The sequence below is a fragment of the Scyliorhinus canicula genome, chromosome 4 (genome assembly GCF_902713615.1).
Source record: "Scyliorhinus canicula chromosome 4, sScyCan1.1, whole genome shotgun sequence".
In the NCBI taxonomy this organism is placed as follows: domain Eukaryota; kingdom Metazoa; phylum Chordata; class Chondrichthyes; order Carcharhiniformes; family Scyliorhinidae; genus Scyliorhinus; species Scyliorhinus canicula.
In genome coordinates, this window is record NC_052149.1 from 186,570,897 (window position 1) to 186,591,127 (window position 20,231).

The window sequence follows — 20,231 nt, forward strand, 5'->3', positions numbered from 1 at the left end:
GAGTCAGGGGTTGTAAGTGGAGCCCATGCTGGGCTGATGAGGCCAGTAGTGGGAGCAGGACCAGGGATGGACTTCTGAGTCTGTATAAAGCTCTGGTCAGACCCCATTTGGAACATTGTGAGCAGTTTTGGGCCCCATAATCAAAGGAAGGATACGCTGGCCTTGGAAAACGACCAGAGGAGGTTCACAAGAATGATCCCTGGAATGAAGAGCGTGCCGTATGAGAAACGGTTGAGGACTCTGGGTCTGTACTCGTTGGAGTTAGAAGGGATGAGGAGGGATCTTATTGAAACTTACAGGATACTGTGAGACCTGGATAGAGTGGACGTGGAAAGGATCTTTCCACTTGAAACTAAAACCAGAGGACACAATTTCAGACTGATCCTTTAAAACAGAGATGAGGAGCAGTTTCTTCAGCCAGAGCGTGGTAAATCTGTGGAACTCTTTGGCGCAGAAGGCTGTGGAGGCCAAGCCACTGAATGTCTAAGACAGAGATAGATAGGTCTTGATTTATAAGAGGATCAGGCGTTATGGGGAGAAGGCAAGAAGGCAGGAGAATGGGAATGAGAAAAATATCAGCTATGATTGAATGGCGGAGCAGACTCGATAGGCCGAGTGGCTTAATTCTGCTCCTAAGTCTTATGGTCTTATTGGGTCGACAGTTGCTGTGGGGCCAAGAGTGGGACTGGGGCGGATGTTGGGGAGACTAGGGTCAAAAGCAGGAGCAGGATCAGTGCTTGGAGAGGTGCCAAGAGGCCCATCAAGGCCAGGATTTGGTCTGAGGCCAGGGCCAAGAGTGGGAGCAGGGCCGAGCACGGGAGAGAGTCCTTGAGAAATGGAAAAGGGGATGGGTGAGTGGAGCTGAGTGGAAATTGCAAGGAGGACATGAGTTAATGAATGAGGGAAGATGGGTTGGGAAGACAGATGTGTGTGATGGGGGGAGAGGAGCTGATTACATTGTGGGTAAGGGGAGAGGGGCTTCACTTGAGTATTTTGTCACCATAGAATATGGCGAGTTATGGCTGAAACATACAACTGCACAAAAAATAAAAATATTTTTACAAAGTACTTTAAAAGCACAGATTTTCATATTTATATGCTGTATTATTTATTATATGTTGAACTATAATATCTGAACATTAATAATAACATACCAGATGTTACTGTGCAGCTTTAATTACTGCTTTCTTTGCCGGCGTCTGGGGTCATGTTAATTTTAAGAGTTGTTTTTATTGCGCATAAATTCATGGATGGGACATGGGGCTTCACTGGCAAGGCCAGTCTTTGTTTCCTATCCCTACTTGCCCTTCAGGTAATGAGTAAAACTATCAACAAATAGATTGTAAAGCACTACCATAGTTCTTTGCTTCACTTTGCATTATATAATCCAGCAAGTTATTTTCTGTTGTTATTATGGACTTCATCCAGTATTATGTGACCTAACTACATTGAATGCTGAAATGCTTAGGCCACTTTGGTGATTTGATATAAATGCATTGATCTACAGTCTTGAAGGTAATAGAAGGTAAACAATGAGAAAACTAATTTCTACCCACTTGAAGTTTATTATTCCACTCATTTAAAATGGGTCGAGAGCAATTGCATTTCACAACAGATCATGGGCTGAATTCTCCGATTCTGAAGCTATGTACGCAGGATCCGTCCGGTCTTACAACCAAAATGTCAGTGCCGTCCCGCACCGATCCTGTTCCCGGTGGGGGGCTGGCAGTTGCACATCATAAAGCGCCCAGCTTTACCGAGCATATGGCTGTAGAATGCCGGGTCCGTGGCCGCGCATGCGCACAGCGGCGGCCACGGCGTACAACATGGCGCCAGTCGCACGCAGACCTGGCCTGCCAAAAAACTGCTCCTCTGGAATGCCCTTTGCCACCCCCGGACCACCTCCCACCAGTTCTCCAGCCCCCACCGAAGCCTCCCCCCCCCCACTGCAGATGGCTCACTTCACGACTGCGGTGTTGCTGGACACAGTCCGCATCCCACCACGCGAGGTCCCTGAACGTTGGTTATGACATGCACCCACGCCGTCGGAGACTCGGCCCATTGGGGTGGAACATCGGGGAGGGCGTCCGATACAGTCTGAGGCCGTTCTGATGGGTGGACACCATTTTTCAGGGGCGGAGCATCGAAGAAACGGCGCAGCCCCCGATTCCAGCATCAAATTCCCACCGTCGGTCATGGATCTTACACGGTAGGTGTCCCCCTGTGGCGATCTTGCGGCGGGCACGGCAGAAGAAGTCAGTCCTACACAGCCAATAGTAGCACATTTTAAAAGTGTTTTTAAAAAATTAAACAATTTAATTTACTTAGAAACTGACCGCTGCAAGCAAATGAACAATTAAATGATTTTGTGTAGTTTTATTCAGTTATTTTCAGGCAGTTTAGTTGAGGTTACTCACCAGTGAAGGACGGATCACTTACTAAATATGTTTATTTTTGGGTGATGGACACATTTTGAGCTATGAATGGTACTAGGTTACTGCTCTTAAATGCACCAACAATAGGGTATGATTCACCCGAAAAATGACAAAATCCTCCCGCTACGCTGCAACGGAAAAGCAATGGATAATCAGAAGCTTTTTACCAGGGTGGAAGAGTCAATTACTCAGGGACATAGGTTTAAGGTGCGAGGGGCAACATTTAGTTGAGATGTGCGAGAGAAGACTTTACACAGAGGGTAATGGCCTGGAGTGCGCTGCCAGAGGAGGTGGAAGCAGGTACAATAGTCACATTTAAGGGATGTCTTGACAAATACATGAATAGGATGGGAATCGAAGGATACGGACCCCGGAAGTGTAGAAGGTTTTAGGTAAGATGGGCAACATGATCGGCACATGTTTGGATGGCTGAAGGGCCTGTACCTGTGCTGTACTTTTCTTTGTTCTTTGTTGAACGTCAAAGCAAGTGGGCAGATGGTCAAGTTACCTCTTCACATTATCATTGGAAACTTTCCTGCCCTGTTTGGCAGAACATGATTGGCTAAGATTAGGCTCAACTGGGAAACAGTCAACCAGTTAGTGAATTCAAAGAACAATTTACAACAACTTCTGAAGAAGTATGAGAAGGTGCTTGAAGATTCACTAGGCTCTATGACTGGAGTTGAGCCACACCGAAAAATCAAGCCAGACAACACACTCAATGTCTCAAAGCTAGAACTATACCGTATGCCATAAAGTTGAAGAAGAACTAGACAAATTAGTAAGGACAGAAGACATAAAACCTGTTGCTATGAGTGATTGGGTGACACCAATCATTCCTGTATTAATATAGAATGGCTCAGTGAGAATTTGCGGAGATTTAAAACTACTATTAATGCAGTTTTGTGCATAGACCAGTATCCACCGCTGTGATTGAGACTTCTTTGCTGGAATTTCTGGAGAACAGAAATTCAGTAAAATTGATCTGTCACACAAATATATGCAGATGATTGTGGCTGTCGAATCATAGCCACCACCCACCATAGTGATGCACAAAGGTCTATTTTGTTACAGAAGACTTGATTTTGGAATAACATCTGCGCTTGCTCTTTTTCAAACATCCATGTATACTTTGGAACAGAGAAAATGACAAGTTCAGATTCTGTTTCTGAGGACTTTTCAATGCCTTTCATGACAGACACCAAAATGACTGCTCAAGAAGTATCATCTACAGAAGAACTAAGGTTGCAAGTAGTCGGGTTCACAATCCCAATTTTTACCATAAGGATATACGTCACCCACGGGGACTGTCTTATTGAATTACGTGAGAAATAACATCAGGGGATCTGTTTGTATAAATGTTAATTGTTGTTGTTGCACTAATGAAGTAAGGAGGGAGGGATGTGATGTATCAGAGAATATATTCCTGCTGGTTATCCGTCATGTGATGTGTAGTGACGTCAGCAGAGTGTTTGAGCTGGCTATGAGCGGATCACCATCTGTTTTGTATGAGCAGCACCCTTAATAACCTCTCACCGTGAATTACAGAATCCAGAGTGTGGGCACCTCCATACCTTTCACTTTGCGATAACAAAGGAAGGTTACAGCTTTATTCACTGGAAATTATTTGCATGGCTTCAGTAATCTTGTAACACTACAATTTTCCTCATCGCTTTTGGGCTAAGGATCAAAAAAGGAACAGATTTTGTTGGGAAGATGCAAATACAATTAGCTGGAACAAGATTCCTCCACAGTCCTTTAACTGGCTGACAAGCACTCTTGATTCAAACTTGACTAGCTGGTTGGGTAATGTATGGAAGGAGTATTGGTGTGCATGAGATGCAGCAGAAGAATGGGGAACAAATTTGACAAAAGAAAAATAGTGGGCCGAATTCTCCGTTCCTGAGACTAAGTGTTGACGCTGGGGCAGGATTCATGGACTTCCACGACAGCAAAACTGGCCACGAACCTGGACCGATTCAGGAATTGTGAAGGGCTAGCACTGGCGCCACGTGGAAGACAATCGATTCCAATGAAAAATGGTGCGGGATTCGCCGGGTCTGTGATTGACACTCAAGAGGCTGACAAGCTGCAGGCGCATAAACATATTACAATCCCCACACACATTCATCCCAGCCAAGATGGCACTGATTGTGTTGGAGCCTGCCCATATAGCTGATGGGTTGGCTGAGGCCAGGGGGCACCTAGGAACTCGGCCCATCGGAGGCAGAGAATCGCGGCGGTCCCGGAGCATACCGGGTCAGGCCCGCTAATAATATGCAAACGGTGTTTACTGTACATGCATTCTGGACCGCATTGACGGTGCTGTTGAGGTGATGGAGAATTGCGATTTGGCGTCAAATTAGCCCCTGCTGCGATTTTGGCATCAGAACCTATTCTCCGCCCAATCGCATTTCCTAATTTCAGCATCAGCCAACCTTTTTATTTTAAAACATAAAAGAATAGAATTGTTTTCATACTCACATATTTTTTCATTTTCTACTCATCAATTATAGTGAACACTTGAATAAAACATAATTGTTCTATTGATCTGTATCTCCTGTAGGATGAATATAAACGAGACAGAGATTTGTCTGAAGTGGATCTGAAAAATGCTATTCGCATACACCATGCATTAGCAACAAAAGCCATTGATTACAGTAAACGGCCCAATGTTCTTAAATTGAAGACAGCAGACTGGAGAGTCTTTCTGTTCCAAGCACCGTAAGAATATTCTACATATCTATTTTAAGCATTTATGTTTTATTTTGAACCAAATTTAATTTGGAAATTGGTTTATGTGACATATTTATTGTCAGCGAGTGTAACTCGCTAAATTATTTGTCCATTATCAACTGGTTGGTCAGCAAATTTCCCAACACGTTTTTCAGAGGCAACAGCGAGGATGATACAGCTGGAAAAAGATCCAGTGAAACTCATTGAAGTACTAGAGGTTTATGATGCAGCAGACTGTTTGATGGAGCACCAAACCTTTACAACATATTTATATTAAAGGTGTTTCATAGTTTGTAATTTAAGTTCAAATGTTGATTGAAATCAGCAAAATTAGGTGGTACCTTAATGTCAAATCCATCATTCCACTACATCTCTCTAACTTGGATGTGGATCTCACAAGGCCGCCTGATGGATGTCAGTCCCTTTTTAAAATGATTAATTTGACAAACTTAGAATTTAAACCAATCAGAGCTATTTCAAAAACTAAGCCCATTTATCTGACTGTCTTTAGATTCAGGACATTTCTATTGAAAAATTGTTGTAAAAGGTCATATTGTAAACCATATTGCAGGAATTACACCGGTGAAGAGTTATACACAATTTAAAGCTCTTAGATATTAAAGACTTCCATTCGTAGCCTTCCAGTTTCCAATGTTCTGTTGTCTATCAATGTAGATGGTGGAATTTGCAGCATAACCTGTATGTTGATTGCAAACAAGTTTCTCAATTCTGTCAGTTTTACACTTACTACAGTGTAGCATCTAAATCTGGGGATCGAGCTGGTCGCATTCTTGCGTTTCAGTTATACTGCTTCAGGTTCAAATATGATTATCAGCTTGAGAACATAGTGTGGGCTTTAATACAGCTATCCCTTGTTCAACTTTCCTATGTGTTCTGAAAAATGCCGTGCTAGACAAAAACGTACTAAACGAAAATAACTTTCCCAAACATAAGAAACAGAGCAGAAATAGGATTTTTGGCCCCTCTAGTCCGCTCCATCATTCAATAAGATCATGACAGGTCTGGTTGTGTTTTGAATTCCACGTTCCCATCTACCCCCGATAGCCTTTGATTCCTTCGCCTAACAAGAATCTAACCACCTCCACCTTAAAATACTCAATGACCCTGCTTCTGCAGTCATCTGAGCAGAGTTCCAAAGTCTCACAGCCTTCAGTGAGAAAACATTCTCCTCATCTCTGACCTAAAAGGGTGATCCCTAATTTTGGAATAGAGCCCCATGGTTCTGGGCCCACCCACAGAGGGGATACTTTTTAGTCCCACCTTGTCGAGACCGTTCAGGAACTATTTATACAGGACCTTGGTGAGGCGACATACAGAATATTGTGTGCAGTTTCAGTCTAATTATCTGAGGAAGGATGTTCTTGCTCTAAAGGGAGTGCAGCAAAGGTTTACCAGACTGACTCCTGGTATGGCGGGATTGACGTATGAGGAGAGATTGAATCAGTTAGGATTGTATTCACTCAAGTTCAGAAGAATGAAGGGGTGACTCACAGAACCTTATGAAATTCTAACAGGGATAGCCAGGGCAGATGCAGGAAGGATGTTACCAATGATGGATGTGTCCAGAACCATGGATCACAGTCTGAGGGTACAGGGTAGACCATTTAGGACACAGATGAGACATTTCTTCACTCAGAGAGTGGTGAGCCTGTGGAACTCGTTACCACAGGAAGTAGTTGAGGTCAAAACATTTGTTTTCAAGAAGTAGTTAGATATAGCACAAAGGACGAAGGGAATCAAAAGATATGGGGGGAAAGCGGGATGAGGCTCTTGAGTTGGATGGTCAGCCATGATCATAACGAATGGTGGAACAGGCTTGAAGGGCTGAATGGTCTCTTCTTGCTCCTATTTTCTTTTTTTTTAACAAACAATTTGATTGAGGTATTTTTCGGCATTGTAAACAGTTACAGACATCAACAAATAGAAAGCTAAAAAGGCAAAAATGTGCAAACATCCACGTAAAATCAATACTTCAATCGTACCATACTGCACCAGCCCGCTCCTCTCCCATCGGCACTACCCGCCAATTTATCCCTCCTACTCTACTCTACTCTACTCTAACCTCCCTTCCACCCCCCACCCCCTGCTGACGCTCACTCTCCCCGCAAAGAAGTCAATGAATGGTTGCCACCTTCGGTGAACCCCTGTACAGATCCCTCAAGGCGAACTTAATTTTTTCCATACCCAGAAAACTCGACATGTCTGAAAGCCACAACTCAGTCTTCGGGGGCTTTGAGTCTCTCCATGCCAATAATATTTGTCGCCGGGCTATCAGGGAAGCAAAGGCCAAAACATCAGCCTCTTTCTCACCCTGGACTCCCGGGTCCTCCGAAACCCCAAAAATTGCCACCCCTGGACCCATCGCCACCCTTGTTTTTAGCACCCGGGACATGATCCCTGCAAATCCCTCCCAGTACCCCCTAAGCATCGGACATGTCCAAAACATGTGTACGTGGTTCGCTGGTCCTGCGCACCTAGCGCATTTGTCCTCTACCCCGAAGAATTTGCTCATCCGAGCCACCGTCATGTGGGCCCGTTGAACGACCTTAAATTGAATCAGGCCGAGCCTGGCACATGTTGCGGTCGAATTTACCCTACTCAGGGCTTCTGCCCACAGCCCGTCCTCCATTTCCCCGCCTAACTCCTCCTCCCATTTGAGTTTCAGTTCCTCCGTCTGGGACCCTTCCCCCTTCATGAGTACCTTATAAATATCAGAGTCTCTACCCTCCCCTCCTTCCCCTCTAGAGACTATTCTGTCTTGGATCCCCATTGGCGGGAGGCGTGGGAAGGATGGGACCTGTCTACGGACAAAGTCCCGCAACTGCAGGTACCTGAAATCGTTTCCCCTTACCAGACCAAATTTCTCCTCCAAGCTCCTCAGACTCGCAAAGCTCCCCTCCAGGAACATATCGCCCACCCTCCCCACCCCTGCCTGCCGCCATGCTCGAAACCCCCCATCCATACTCCCGGGGGCAAACCGATGGTTGTCGCAGATTGGCGCCCAGACAGATGCCCCCACCTCCCCTACATGCCTCCTCCACTGGCCCCATATCCGTAGGGTCGCCACCACTAACGGGCTGGTGGAGTACCTGGCCGGCGGCAGCGGTAGAGGAGCCGTGACCAGGGCTGCCAAGCTGGTGCCCCTGCACGAAGCCGCCTCCACCCGCTCCCAGATAGCCCCGTACCCACCATTCACTTCCTTATCATGGCGATGTTAGCCGCCCAGTAATAGTTAATCAGACTCGGCAATGCCAGCCCTCCCTAGCTGCGGCTCCTCTCAAGCACGCCTTCTTCACCCGTGGGGAATTTCCTGCCCAGACAGAGCTCATGTTTATCTTGTTAACCCTTTTGAAGAAGGACTGTGGGATAAAGATCGGGAGGCACTGAAAAATGAACAGAAATCTAGGGAGGATTGTCATCTTTACAGTCTGCACCCTCCCTGCCAACGACAGCGGGAGTGCATCCCATCTCCGAAACTCACCCTTCATTTGTTCCAACACCCTGGCCAAATTTAACTTGTGCAGCCTGCCCCAGTCTCGTGCCACCTGGATTCCCAAATACCGGAAATTTTCCTCAACCAGCCTAAACGGTAGCCCTCTCAATCTGTTCTCCTGGCCCCTTGCCTGCACCACAAACATCTCACTCTTGGCCATATTTAATTTGTACCCTGAGAACTGGCCGAACTTCCTCAGTGTTTCCAGTATACTTTCCATCCCGGCCAATGGGTCCGACATGCAGGTATTCCGCATAGAGAGAGACCCTATGTTCCACCCCGCCCCTAACCATCCCCTTCCATCCCTTTGCGGCTCTCAGTGCAATCGCCAGCGGCTGTATGGCCAGCGCAAACAGCAGCGGGGAGAGTGGGCAGCCCTGAATGGTCCCGCGGTATAGTCTAAAATACTCTGACACTTCTCTGTTTGTCCTGACGCTGGCCTTTGGGGCCTGATACAATAGTCTGATCCAATTCACCAGTCCCTCCCCGAACCCAAACCGTCCGAGCACCTCCCATAGATAGCCCCACTCCACCCAGTCGAAGGCCTTCTCGGCGTCCATCGCCACCACTACCTCCACCTCCTTGCCCGTCGGGGGCATCATGATCACATTGAGTAATCTTCTCAAGTTGACCGCCAGCTGCCTGCCTTTCACGAAGCCAGTTTGGTCATCCCCAATCACCTCCGGTACGCAGTCCTCAATTCTAATCGCCAGGACCTTTGCCAGGAGCTTGGCATCTACATTGATCAGGGAGATTGGCCTGTATGACCCACACGCTTCCGGGTCCTTACCCCGCTTCAATATCAGTGATATGGTGGCTTGCGACATCGTCGGCGGCAGGGTCCCTCTGTCCCTTGCCTCATTAAAAACCCTCGCCAAGACCGGTCCCACTAACTCAGAGAACTTCTTATAAAACTCTACTGGGTATCCATCCTGCCCCGGGGCTTTCCCCGACTGCATGGCCTTCAGGCCCCCCAATACCTCCTCCACTCTAATCGGGGCCCCCAGCCCCTCCAGTCGCCCCCCACCCACTGTTGGGAATGTTAACCCGTCCAGAAACCTTTTCATCTCCTCCGGTTCTTCCGGCGGCTCCGAAGTATACAGCTTGCGATAGAAGTCCCAGAATACCTTATTCATCCTGCCGGGTCCTCCACTCTGCACCCCTCCCCATCCATCACTCTACTTATTTCCCTGGCTGCCTCCCTCTTCCTGAGTTGCTGCGCTAACAATCTGCTGGCCTTTTCCCCATGCTCGTACACCACGCCCCTCGCCTTCCTAAGCTGTTCCACGGCCCTACTCGTGGATAGCGCCCCCAGTTCCGATTGTAGTCTCTGCCTCTCCCTGAGTAGATCCTCCCCCAGGGACACCGCATGTTCCTCGTCTATCCGACACATTTCCCTGACCAATCTGTCCATCTCTGCCCTGTCCGCCGTGGCCCTGTGGGCCCCAATTGAGATCAACTCTCCCCGCACTACTGCCTTCAGCGCCTCCCACAGGGTCGCCGCTGAAACTCCCCCGTATCGTTCACCTGCAAGTAGTTTTGCATACACCTCCGAAGCCTCTCACAGATCCCCTCCTCTGACAACAGTCCAACGTCTAGCCTCCATTGTGGGCGCTGGTGATTCGCCCCTCCGACCTGCAGGTCTACCCAGTGCGGGGCATGGTCCGAGATAGTGATTGCCGAATATTCCATGTTCTTTACCTCTCCTATACAGCCCCTGCTTAGGACAAAGAAGTCTATCCTAGAATATACTTTATGAACGTGCGAGTAAAACGAGTAGCCCCTTCCCGTCGGCTGTCTAGCTCTCCAGGGGTCCACTGCCCCCATTTGCTCCATAAACCCTTTCAGCTCCCTTGCCATTGCTGGGAGTCTACCCGTTCTGGGACATGACCGATCCAGCCCCGGATCAAGGACCATGTTAAAGTCCCCCCCCCCATTATTAGCCTACGAGAGTCCAGGTCCGGGATCTTCCCCAGCACTCTTTTAATAAAGTCCACGTCATCCCAGTTCGGGGCATATATATTCACCAGCACCACTCTTCTCCCCTCCAGTCTGCCCCTTACCATCAGGTATCTGCCCCCCTGTCTGCGGCTATGCCCTCCGCCTCAAATTGTACCCGCTTGTTGATCATGATTGCCACCCCCCTGGACTTCAAGTCAAAGTCCGAGTGGAAGACCTGGCTAATCCAGCCCTTCCTTAGCCTGGTCCGGTCAGACACTTTCAGATGTGTCTCCTGCAACATAATTACGTCCGCCTTCAGAGCCCGCAAGTGCGCGGACACCCGTGCCCTCTTAACCGGCCCATTCAGTCCCCTGACATTCCAGGTGATCAGCCTGGTTGGGGGGCACAACCCCCCCCCCCCCCCCCCCCCCCCCCCACGCCGGTCAGCAATAGCCTTTCTCGGGCCGGCCCCCAGCCCGTGCGTCGCACCATTCTTGCCGCGCCTCTTGGCTGCCTCCACCCTCGACCTCCTTTCCACTGCCTACTTCAGATCCCTCCCACGTCAGCAGAACAACCCCCCCCCCCCCAGCAACATCCCCGGGTAGCCCCACTCCTGCCATCCATTGGCTGCATTCTCCCCCCCCCCCACCTGAGTCCCTTGACTAGCCAATCTGCTAGCCCGGTGACTCATCACACCGGCGCCCCCCTTTCTCATTGTTTCCCCGTCCTCATCCCCACTCCCCGGCGCCCCATCCCCCTCTCCAGCCCGCTGGAGCAAACTCACTGGCACAGGAAGGCATGAACACCAATAAAACAAAAAACCCCCCCAACCCACGTCATTAACCCCTCTCGCTGACCGGCCCCCCTTAGTTACAATACCGGCTCCAGTGCACTCAGCGAGCCCCACAAAAAGTACCCAACACAACCGACAGACCCAGAAACGAAAAATCCACATGAAAAGGAAAAAAAAACAGCAACCAAAAACAAAGGGAAGAGTCCCAAATGTCCCGCTTGGCACCTTTAACACAGCAAACCGTTGAACAGCAGTCCAGGCACATTCGGCATCCCTTCAAACAATAGTTCTCGGATCCTAATTCGCGCCTGTGGGACCTCTTTTCAGGACCAGCCCCTGATCTCTCGCAAAGTCCATCGCTTCTTCGGGTTCGGAGAAGTAGTGGTGTTGACCCTGATGCGTGACCCAAAGACGGGTCAGGAACCGCAGACCAAACTTCACATGCTTCTTGAACAGTATCTCCTTGACTTGTTTAAAGGCTGCTCGCCGCCGAGCCACCTCCTGGTTTAGGTCCTGGGACTGCTTTTCATCACCTGTAGCATGTTTTCAAGCGCCTGCTGGATTGCTGAGTCCAAGGTCCGTGTGTCCGCCACCTTGGGTTTCAAGTCAGCTTCCCCTGCTCCTTGCCTCTGTCCCTTTCTCTCCCTCTTCCTTTGTTTCCTGGCCTCCCGCGGTTCCATGCACTGCAGCCCGTTCCTCCGCACTTCCGCGGCCACCTTTTCGCCGCTCCGCAGTCCCACTATCGTGGGGAATCAGTCCCTAAAGCCCCGCCGGAGTGTGAGCCCACCGAATGTGCGGCTCACCCGATCATTGCCGCCACCAGAAGTCCTCTTGCTCCTATTTTCTATGTCTATGACTATGTCTTGCATACTTCAATCAAGTCACCACCCCTCACTCAGTGGAGGTCAGCTTCTCCACCCTGTGCCTCAGCGTGGCAGGGGGACCTGCTGGAATTTTTAATGCTCAAGAAGGTGAAGTTCGAGCTGAGGGGAAGCATGGGAGGGTTCTACAATTCATGGTCATTGTTTATCCTGCACTTTCAAGAGTTGGATGACATTGAGCATTCGGGGGAGGAGGGGTTGAGGGTATGGGTTATTGGTGATTATGTATGGGATCATCGTGGATTTTCCTTTTCTTTCTTGTTCTGTATTTAAAGTGTTGGGGGATGGTTGGAGGTTTGTAGAATAAAGGGGTTGTTCGTCAGGGGATTAACATTGTACTTGTTATTGTTGATTATCTGTTGTTGGGTCTATATTTGATGAAAATGTGAATAAGGAGAATAAAAATATTTTTTTTAAAAGTCATCCCTCACTCTCCTAAAATCTAGTTAAAACAAGCCCTGTCTATCCAACCTTTCCTTAAAAGACACCCTGCTCATTTCAGATATCGATCTCGTAAACCTCTGAACTGCCACTAATGCATTTACATCATTACTTAAATGAGGAGACTAAACTGCACATAGTATTCTAGATAGGAACTCACCAGTGCCTTATTTTTTGGTTCAATTTCTCTCATAATAAAAGATAGCACTCCATTATCCTTCTTAATTCCATACTGTACTTGAATATTAACCTTTTGTGACTCGTGCACCAGAACACCTCTGCACATCAGAATTCTGCAGTCGTTTTCTGTTTAAGTAATACTCTGCTTTAGTATTCTTCCTGCTGCCAAAGTGAAAAACTTTACATTTTCCAACATTATTCTCCATCTGCCAGATTTTTGTCCATTCATTCAGCAAATCTAAAACTGTCTGTAATATCCTTATGCCTTCTTCATAACATACTTTCCCACCTAACTTTGAGTGTTCTGAAACTTTAGCTTGCATGCCTTCGCTCCACTTATCTAAGGCATTCATATAAATTGTTAAAAAATTGAGATCGCAGGACAAGCTGCTGAGGGGATGGTCTATTTTCCTGACCTGTAATTTTTGCATTAATAACTTATTGACCACATTAAACCTAACTGGCCAAAAACTTCAACTTAGCTCCTGCTCGCCGCTTCTCCCGCTTGCCATTCTTCCCGCTCGCCACCTTTCCCAATCGGCATCTGTCCTGTTTGCCACCTTTCCTGCTGTCCATTTCTCCCGCTTGCCACTCGCTACCTCTCCCACTCGCCACCTCTCCCAATTGCCACCTTTACAGCTCACCATCTCCACCACACGCCATCTCTCCCGCACCCCATCCCTCCCGCACCCATCCCTCCCGCACCCCATCCCTGTCGCGCCCGGGGTGGAATTCTCCATTTTGGAGATGCCAAGACTAAATTGCATGGCGTTTGCTTTCCTGTTGGGGGCACTATTTGTGAAGCAGTTCAGGACATGCTAATGGGCTAGCACTCTGCCCACGTGAAACTAGTGCGATTCCCATTCCCGCCGGCATCGGATTCACTCGGGGCAGAATTGGTGCTGGAGAGCTTGACAAATTGGAGCTGGTTATAAGCACTCCATTCCCCACACACTCACATTCCAGCCAAGAAGATGGCCCGGGGAAGAGCAACACCACGCTTCACCGACATGGAGCTCGATACAATGCTGTATGCAGTGGAGGGGAGGCGGGACACCCTCTTCCCCAGGTTGGCAGGAGGCTCTCGCCCTTGGTCAACCGGGCCTGGGTGGAGGTGGCCGAGGCAGTCAGTGCTGTGAGCCTTATAAGGCAAGCAGTGTCGCAAGAAGACCTCCTTAGGGCAGCTCGGGTGAGTCATCAGGTGATGTTCCCCTGGCATCTTTGGTCAGGCGCTTTGCATGGACAGGCCAGCAGCTACAGTTACCTGTGTAACTCCCCTCCCTGCATCTCACCATACCCCTTTTATTGTTACAGCCCCCTGGACTAGTGCGCAGTCAATTCCAGCCCCCTTTGACCCGGAGTCACATTACAATTGAAATTAATAAATCTTAGAAAACAGCCCTCAGGTGTCCATTAACTACAGAACGCAGCAGACCAACACAATGTTACAGATCCTCCTAGGTCTACATTGGTAATCCCCACTGGAGTGGTCCAAGCAATGGAAGCGCATCTTGAAGGTGTCGATGCACCCGTCAATGATGCTCCTGGTTGCTGCATGGGCATCGGTCTAACAGGTCTCCCCGTTGGTCTGGAATCTCCGGACATCATTAGCCAAGGCAACAGCGGGTAACCCTTGTCACCCAAGAGCCAACCCCTCACCCAAGGGAGTCCTTTGAAGATGCCAGGGACCGACGTATGTGCCAGGATGTATGTGCGTGCACGCTGTCTGGGTATTGGACACAGATGGACATGATGTGCAGCTGGTGGTCACTGTAACTGAATGTTCAGGGAGTGGAAGCCTTTCCGATTTTCCGATTGATGAAGGGCACCCCTCTGATGAGCTGATGCTTGCAGGGAGACATGTGTGTTATCAATCATGCCCTGGACCATGCCAGCAATGGTGGCAAATCCTCATGCCTGTGCATGCTGGAGTGCCTGGTGTTGAGCCTTTGGTATCTGTTCCTTACAAGAGGTCAAAAATTTACGTATCAAACAAACACTCTACACTGAACTTAAGATTCAACACAATTTTATTAACTGAACTTCAGGGCGGCACGGCGGTGCACTGGTTAGCACTGCTGCCTATGCGCTGAGGGCCCAGGTTCAATCCTGGGACTGGGTCACTGTCTGTGTGGAGTTTGCACATTCTCCCCGTGTCTGCATGGGTTTCACCCCCGCAACCCAAAGATGTGCAGGTTGGTTGGATTTGCCACGTTAAATTGCCCCTTAATGGGGCAACCCTTGGCTCTGTCCCAGTGACCACTCATAACCCCAACCAACTTCCGAGGCCTCTGGCTGTGTGGCTGAAGGCTATTACTAATAGGGAATTGGCAATCATGGTTAAGTGCGCACTTCACAACCAAGTGGATTCCAGTGTGTGGGTGGGCCATGTAGCATGTGGGAGTCATTTCCTGGCATCCCACTCAGACCTTGATGCCTGGACACTGTGCCTGAACAGTGCAGGAGGAAACATCACACACGCAGCAGCCAATATCCGAACACCCAGGGAATGGGACACAGCTCTGGGGATATGTCCAAGGCCTGAGGGTGGGTTGGTGCAATGGGGAGGGAACCAGCACCCGGTCCAGGTGGCATTATGAACAAGTGTCTGGGTTACAGGGTATGAGATCCGGTGAGGGATCCTCCCTGCAGCCGGGGATGCGTGGGTAGGGCGTTTCGGGTGGGGGAAGAGGGGCATCAGTGGGGGAATGGAGGGTCCCAGGGTGGGAGCCACCGCTGTTTGTCAGTCCCACACCCTCTCCCAATGCCTTACAGATATTGTCTGCTGTGGCAGGGATTTTGGACCCAGAACTTGCCCCAGTGATCCTGCTGATAGTCCGGGTGTACAGGCTGGTCATTTAAACAGATGATGGACTGCGCATGCAATAGGAGGCTTTGTGGTGGCCTGCTGTGCCGTCCACAACCTCGCACAGCAGCGGGGTGATGAGCTGGAGGGTGGTGATGAGGAACATGTAGCCACCTCTGAGTAGGAGGAGGAAGACAATGAGGCAGTGCCGGACTAGCGGGGGCTGGAGGACGAGGGCACGGTGGAACCTGAGGCCCAGCCGGAGGCTGCAGGACAGGCGGCCGCGGCAAGGGTCCCACAGACCAGAGGGCCAGGAATCCCTGATGCTCTCCCGATTCAGTTAGGACATGGCCTGTTCCGTCACCACAAATGTGTCACGTTGCTCCAGAGTGCTTGAACTGTGTCGGCCCCATCGGCGGGTCACTGTCGAGGAAGGGGGGGTTAACCTACTCTCGCTTGCGCGCAACACAACCAGAGAATCACACCCTTAATTTCTCCTTAAACTGGGCCTTCAGCTTGAGGTTCATATTCAGGCCTCTATATTTCTGTAGGGACGCTCTATTTCACATCAAACCTTGCTTTCAGCTTATGGTTTGACTTCAGCCTCTGCAGTCTCAAGAGAACGGCAACCAGACTTGCTGGCGAAAGAGTTGGCCCTCACAGTGTCTTCCTAGAGAGAATTAATTTAATCTTTTTTGGAGAGTGTTAATTAAGTCCCTTCATCACCGTCATCAGGTTGCCAGAATTAAAACTGAAACCAAAATGGAACTTTGGGACTCTGAAAAGTCTTCTAGTGGAATAATATCCAATCACCACCAGTTACTGGACAGAGCACAGGCTTTTGGGTCAATTCATTGGTCATCAACCAAATTCATCAAGCCAAATCCCAACCAATCTCTGTCATTGGTGCCAGTCGTTCTACAACTTAATTCTGGCTACCTAATGACAATGATTAAACTAGCACAGGCTTCTCCTTGAATTAAAGGCACAGGCCACTGCTTTCTTCATACAGGCTGCCTTAAAGACTCACGTCCATAAATTCTCCATGGATCAGAAATGTCACGGCAAAAATAAAAGACAGGGAAAATAAGGGAATAAACAGAGAACAAACAAGAAGGGCCATTACACAAACAACTAGGACATAATTTCCTTTTTTCTAGAGTATATTTTGACTTTTTGCCCAAGCAGTGGCCCATTCAGATAAAGCAAACTTCAAAATCCTCATTCCCCACAGCTCAGTGCAACGTGCACTGTCCCTGCAGCCCATTCCCCACTCACTTCAAAGCAACTAAGTCTTTCTTCACTGTCGGTCTTCCCACTAACAGTTACTATTGAAAAGTCCTGCTAAAGCCTCACATCGGCGGCAGTACTTTGCTCAATGTGTGTGTATGAGTCCGGTCTAAGAACTTTAAAAAAATTAATAATCTTTATTGTCGCAAGTAGGCTTACATTAACACTGCAATGAAGTTACTGTGATAATTCCCGAGTCGCCACATTCCGGCGCCTGTTCGGGTACACAAAGGGAGAATTCAGAATGTCCAGATTGTCTAACAGCATGTCTTTCGGGACTTGTTGGAGGCAACCGGAGCACCCGGAGGAAATCCACGCATACGTGGGGAGAACGTGTAGACTCCACACAGGTAGGGACCCAAGCTGGGAATCGAACCTGGGACCCTGGAGTTGTAAAGCAACAGTGCTAACCACTGTGCTGCCCTTCTGTTGCTCCTGATACCATCCCACAGTTAGTGGACAAAATTCCTCTTTCCTGCAGTTTTCTCTGCTGTTATATTTCTGTGTTGCTGTAAAGAGAAAACGTGTGGGGGTGTCCACACTGTGGATTCTTGCAAAATATGATGACAGATTTATTAAGGGTATTGCTCATGTGATCAAGGTGGTGGTCTGCTCAAAGCCCACTCAAACACTACTGACATAACTACACATCGCGGACGCAAAACCAACAAGAATGTATTCCCAGATACATAACACTGGGGTAGGACTTGCAATCGAGCCTCCAATTGAGCATTAGATGGGCGGTGAGATGCTTTCCTCTACTTGAAAGTTATATTTGCTGATTCCACGTAATCAGGGAATTCATACTAATTTTGATAGTGGGAAGTACCAGATAGTATTGAGCCTGGAGATGCAAGTGCATCAGTGAATTTAAGAAATGGGATGATGGGTACAAGAGAAATGGCTCATATAGAGATAAAATGACTAGTAGCCTCTCAATAGTTTCATGTATATTTCAGCCTTTGCACAGTAAATGTAGCGTCAAGAAACTGAATGAGTTATTATTAAACCATTGACCTCCCTGGAAGTCTTCAGGGACTTGACATAACACTCTGTATTCTACCAATAGTTTCTTTATTTAACTACATCTATGATACTACAAATACAGATTTGATTTTTAATTAATCCTATCTCTGTGATTGGTGCAAAACATTTCCTAAAACGTTTGCTTTATGTGTCAATCAATAAACTCTCAATCATGTAAGCACAACTATAAAAATTGACTTTTCAAGATCCGAATAACACAGCATTTCGCAATTTACCATTACATGATGAAATATATTTGAATAACAGTCATAATTCCACAAACAAGTTGATGTTAAACCAATACCTCTATAGTTAAATTATAGCGTAATTGATGTAAAGATGCAGTGCAGAGGCAGCCGAGTCCATCATTGCTGATGGCAGCAATCTGTCCCTGAATCAGTTTCTTAAAAACAAGTTGCTTGTATAGTTGAAATTGACTTCTAAGTATATTGACAATTTGCTATGTCCAGGATGGCATGTTCTTTGACGTGTTATTCTGTGTACTGTCAATTCCAGCCCCACTCATCTTTGGGTCACACCACATATGAATTTACCAAAAATGTTTCTAAAGATTCCCCAAGTCTTTGGCCCTTGGCTGCCCAATAATTACAGTCATCAAGTTTGTAAGTTTAAACACAATTACTGTTTATTTATACCAAGAACTATCATGAAATATGCAGTAAGTACAACTGAATAATAAAAAAAGCTAATACTTGTTCCCCACTTTAACTGTCCCACCCTCTACCCACGCACACAAGATATACAAACACAGAGGGGGTGAGGGGTAAAAATAATAAGGACGAAGGACTAAAGATAAGCAGCAGGATTCTCCGTCGGCGGGATGCTGCCGGCGGGGTGCGCTGCACCGGACAACGGGGCTGGCGGCATGGAGAGTTCCACCCAAGAGTCTTTGCTTCAAATGATGGTTCTTACCCACAGCATACTTGCTGATTAAAGTCTCTGGTTTACAGCTGATAATGGTGTTCTTTGCAGAGTCATTCTTTCAACGTCCCCACAGTACTCACAGACAGCAGGCTTTCTGGAGAGTCACTTTAGTTCTCATCATACTGGGCAATCAGCTTAAGGTTCACATTCAGGCCGCTACCTTTCTGGAGAGACACTATTCCACATTAAACCTTGCTTCCAGCTCTTTGTTTAACTTCAGGCCTCTGTAGTCTCAAGAGAACGACTCCCAGACTTGCTGGAGAGAGAGTCAGTTCTCACACTAGCCTTTTGAAGGGGATTAGTTGGATCTTTTTGGAGGTAGTTAGTTAGAACCCTTCTTCAGGTTGCCAGAATCTAAACTGGAACCCTCGTGACTCTGAAAATATTCCAGTGGGATCAGATCCAATCACCATCAGTTACTGGGCAGATCAGAGCCTTTTGGGCCAATTCATTGGCCACCAGCCAAATCAATCAAAACGAGTCCCAGACAATCTCTTCCTTTGGTGCCGGACAGTCCATAGCTCCTGTTTGAACCAGCACAGACTAACACAGTGGTCATTACCACTCTGCTGAAATCCTCTGCTGAATTAAAGGCAGGCCACTGCTTTCTTCTGTTTGAATTAAAGATACAGCCTGCCTTAAAGACACATGGCCATAAATCATCCATGGATCAAAACTGTAACGACAAAAATGGGAATGGATAGGGAATAAACAGGGCGGACCCATATAGTACTCTGTTTATTCGGATGTTGGAACCTCTATTTCCGTCTCCCTTTTTCAACAAATTGTCTGTACCTGAATCTTCCACCTACATTTCCATGTTACTTTTCCCAAACCTTCTTACAATGAATGGTCAATGTATGAACTTAAATATGCTAAGCTGTTGCAATGAAATGTTACTTCGTGAAGTCTAATCAATCTTGATCAAAAATCATTAGTTTTTCAAATGTTTAATTCACATAAGCACAATAGAACATATTGCTGTCTGGTGAACTTTATTTATGAAAGAGAAAATATATATCCAGTTGATTATTTCTGGTTAAAAATCACTATCGCATGGACCCACAGGTTTTACAGTTGTATTTTCATCTTGTCTCCTCTCTTGGATTATTTTGATGGTAGCATGCTTTGCTGCAGATAATGTGTTGCACAGTGCTGCTCTTCTAAGTTGAGCAATAGCACAAAGGACACAGTTTTAAAAAACAAAAGTACAAATATGGGCAGCATAGTAGCGCCGTGGTTA

General features: G+C 47.6%; 1 protein-coding gene across 6 annotated transcripts in view; it reads left to right on the top strand.

Annotated features, from left to right (window-relative positions):
* psd2 (pleckstrin and Sec7 domain containing 2) overlaps window positions 1-20,231 on the top strand; it is a 275,923-nt gene that overhangs the window by 230,973 nt on the left and 24,719 nt on the right. For all 6 annotated transcript variants that reach the window (XM_038795695.1, XM_038795693.1, XM_038795694.1 and 3 more), the window contains one exon: window positions 5,002-5,159. In XM_038795695.1, the coding sequence (XP_038651623.1) occupies window positions 5,002-5,159 (158 nt within the window). The remainder of the gene's footprint in view (window positions 1-5,001; window positions 5,160-20,231) is intronic.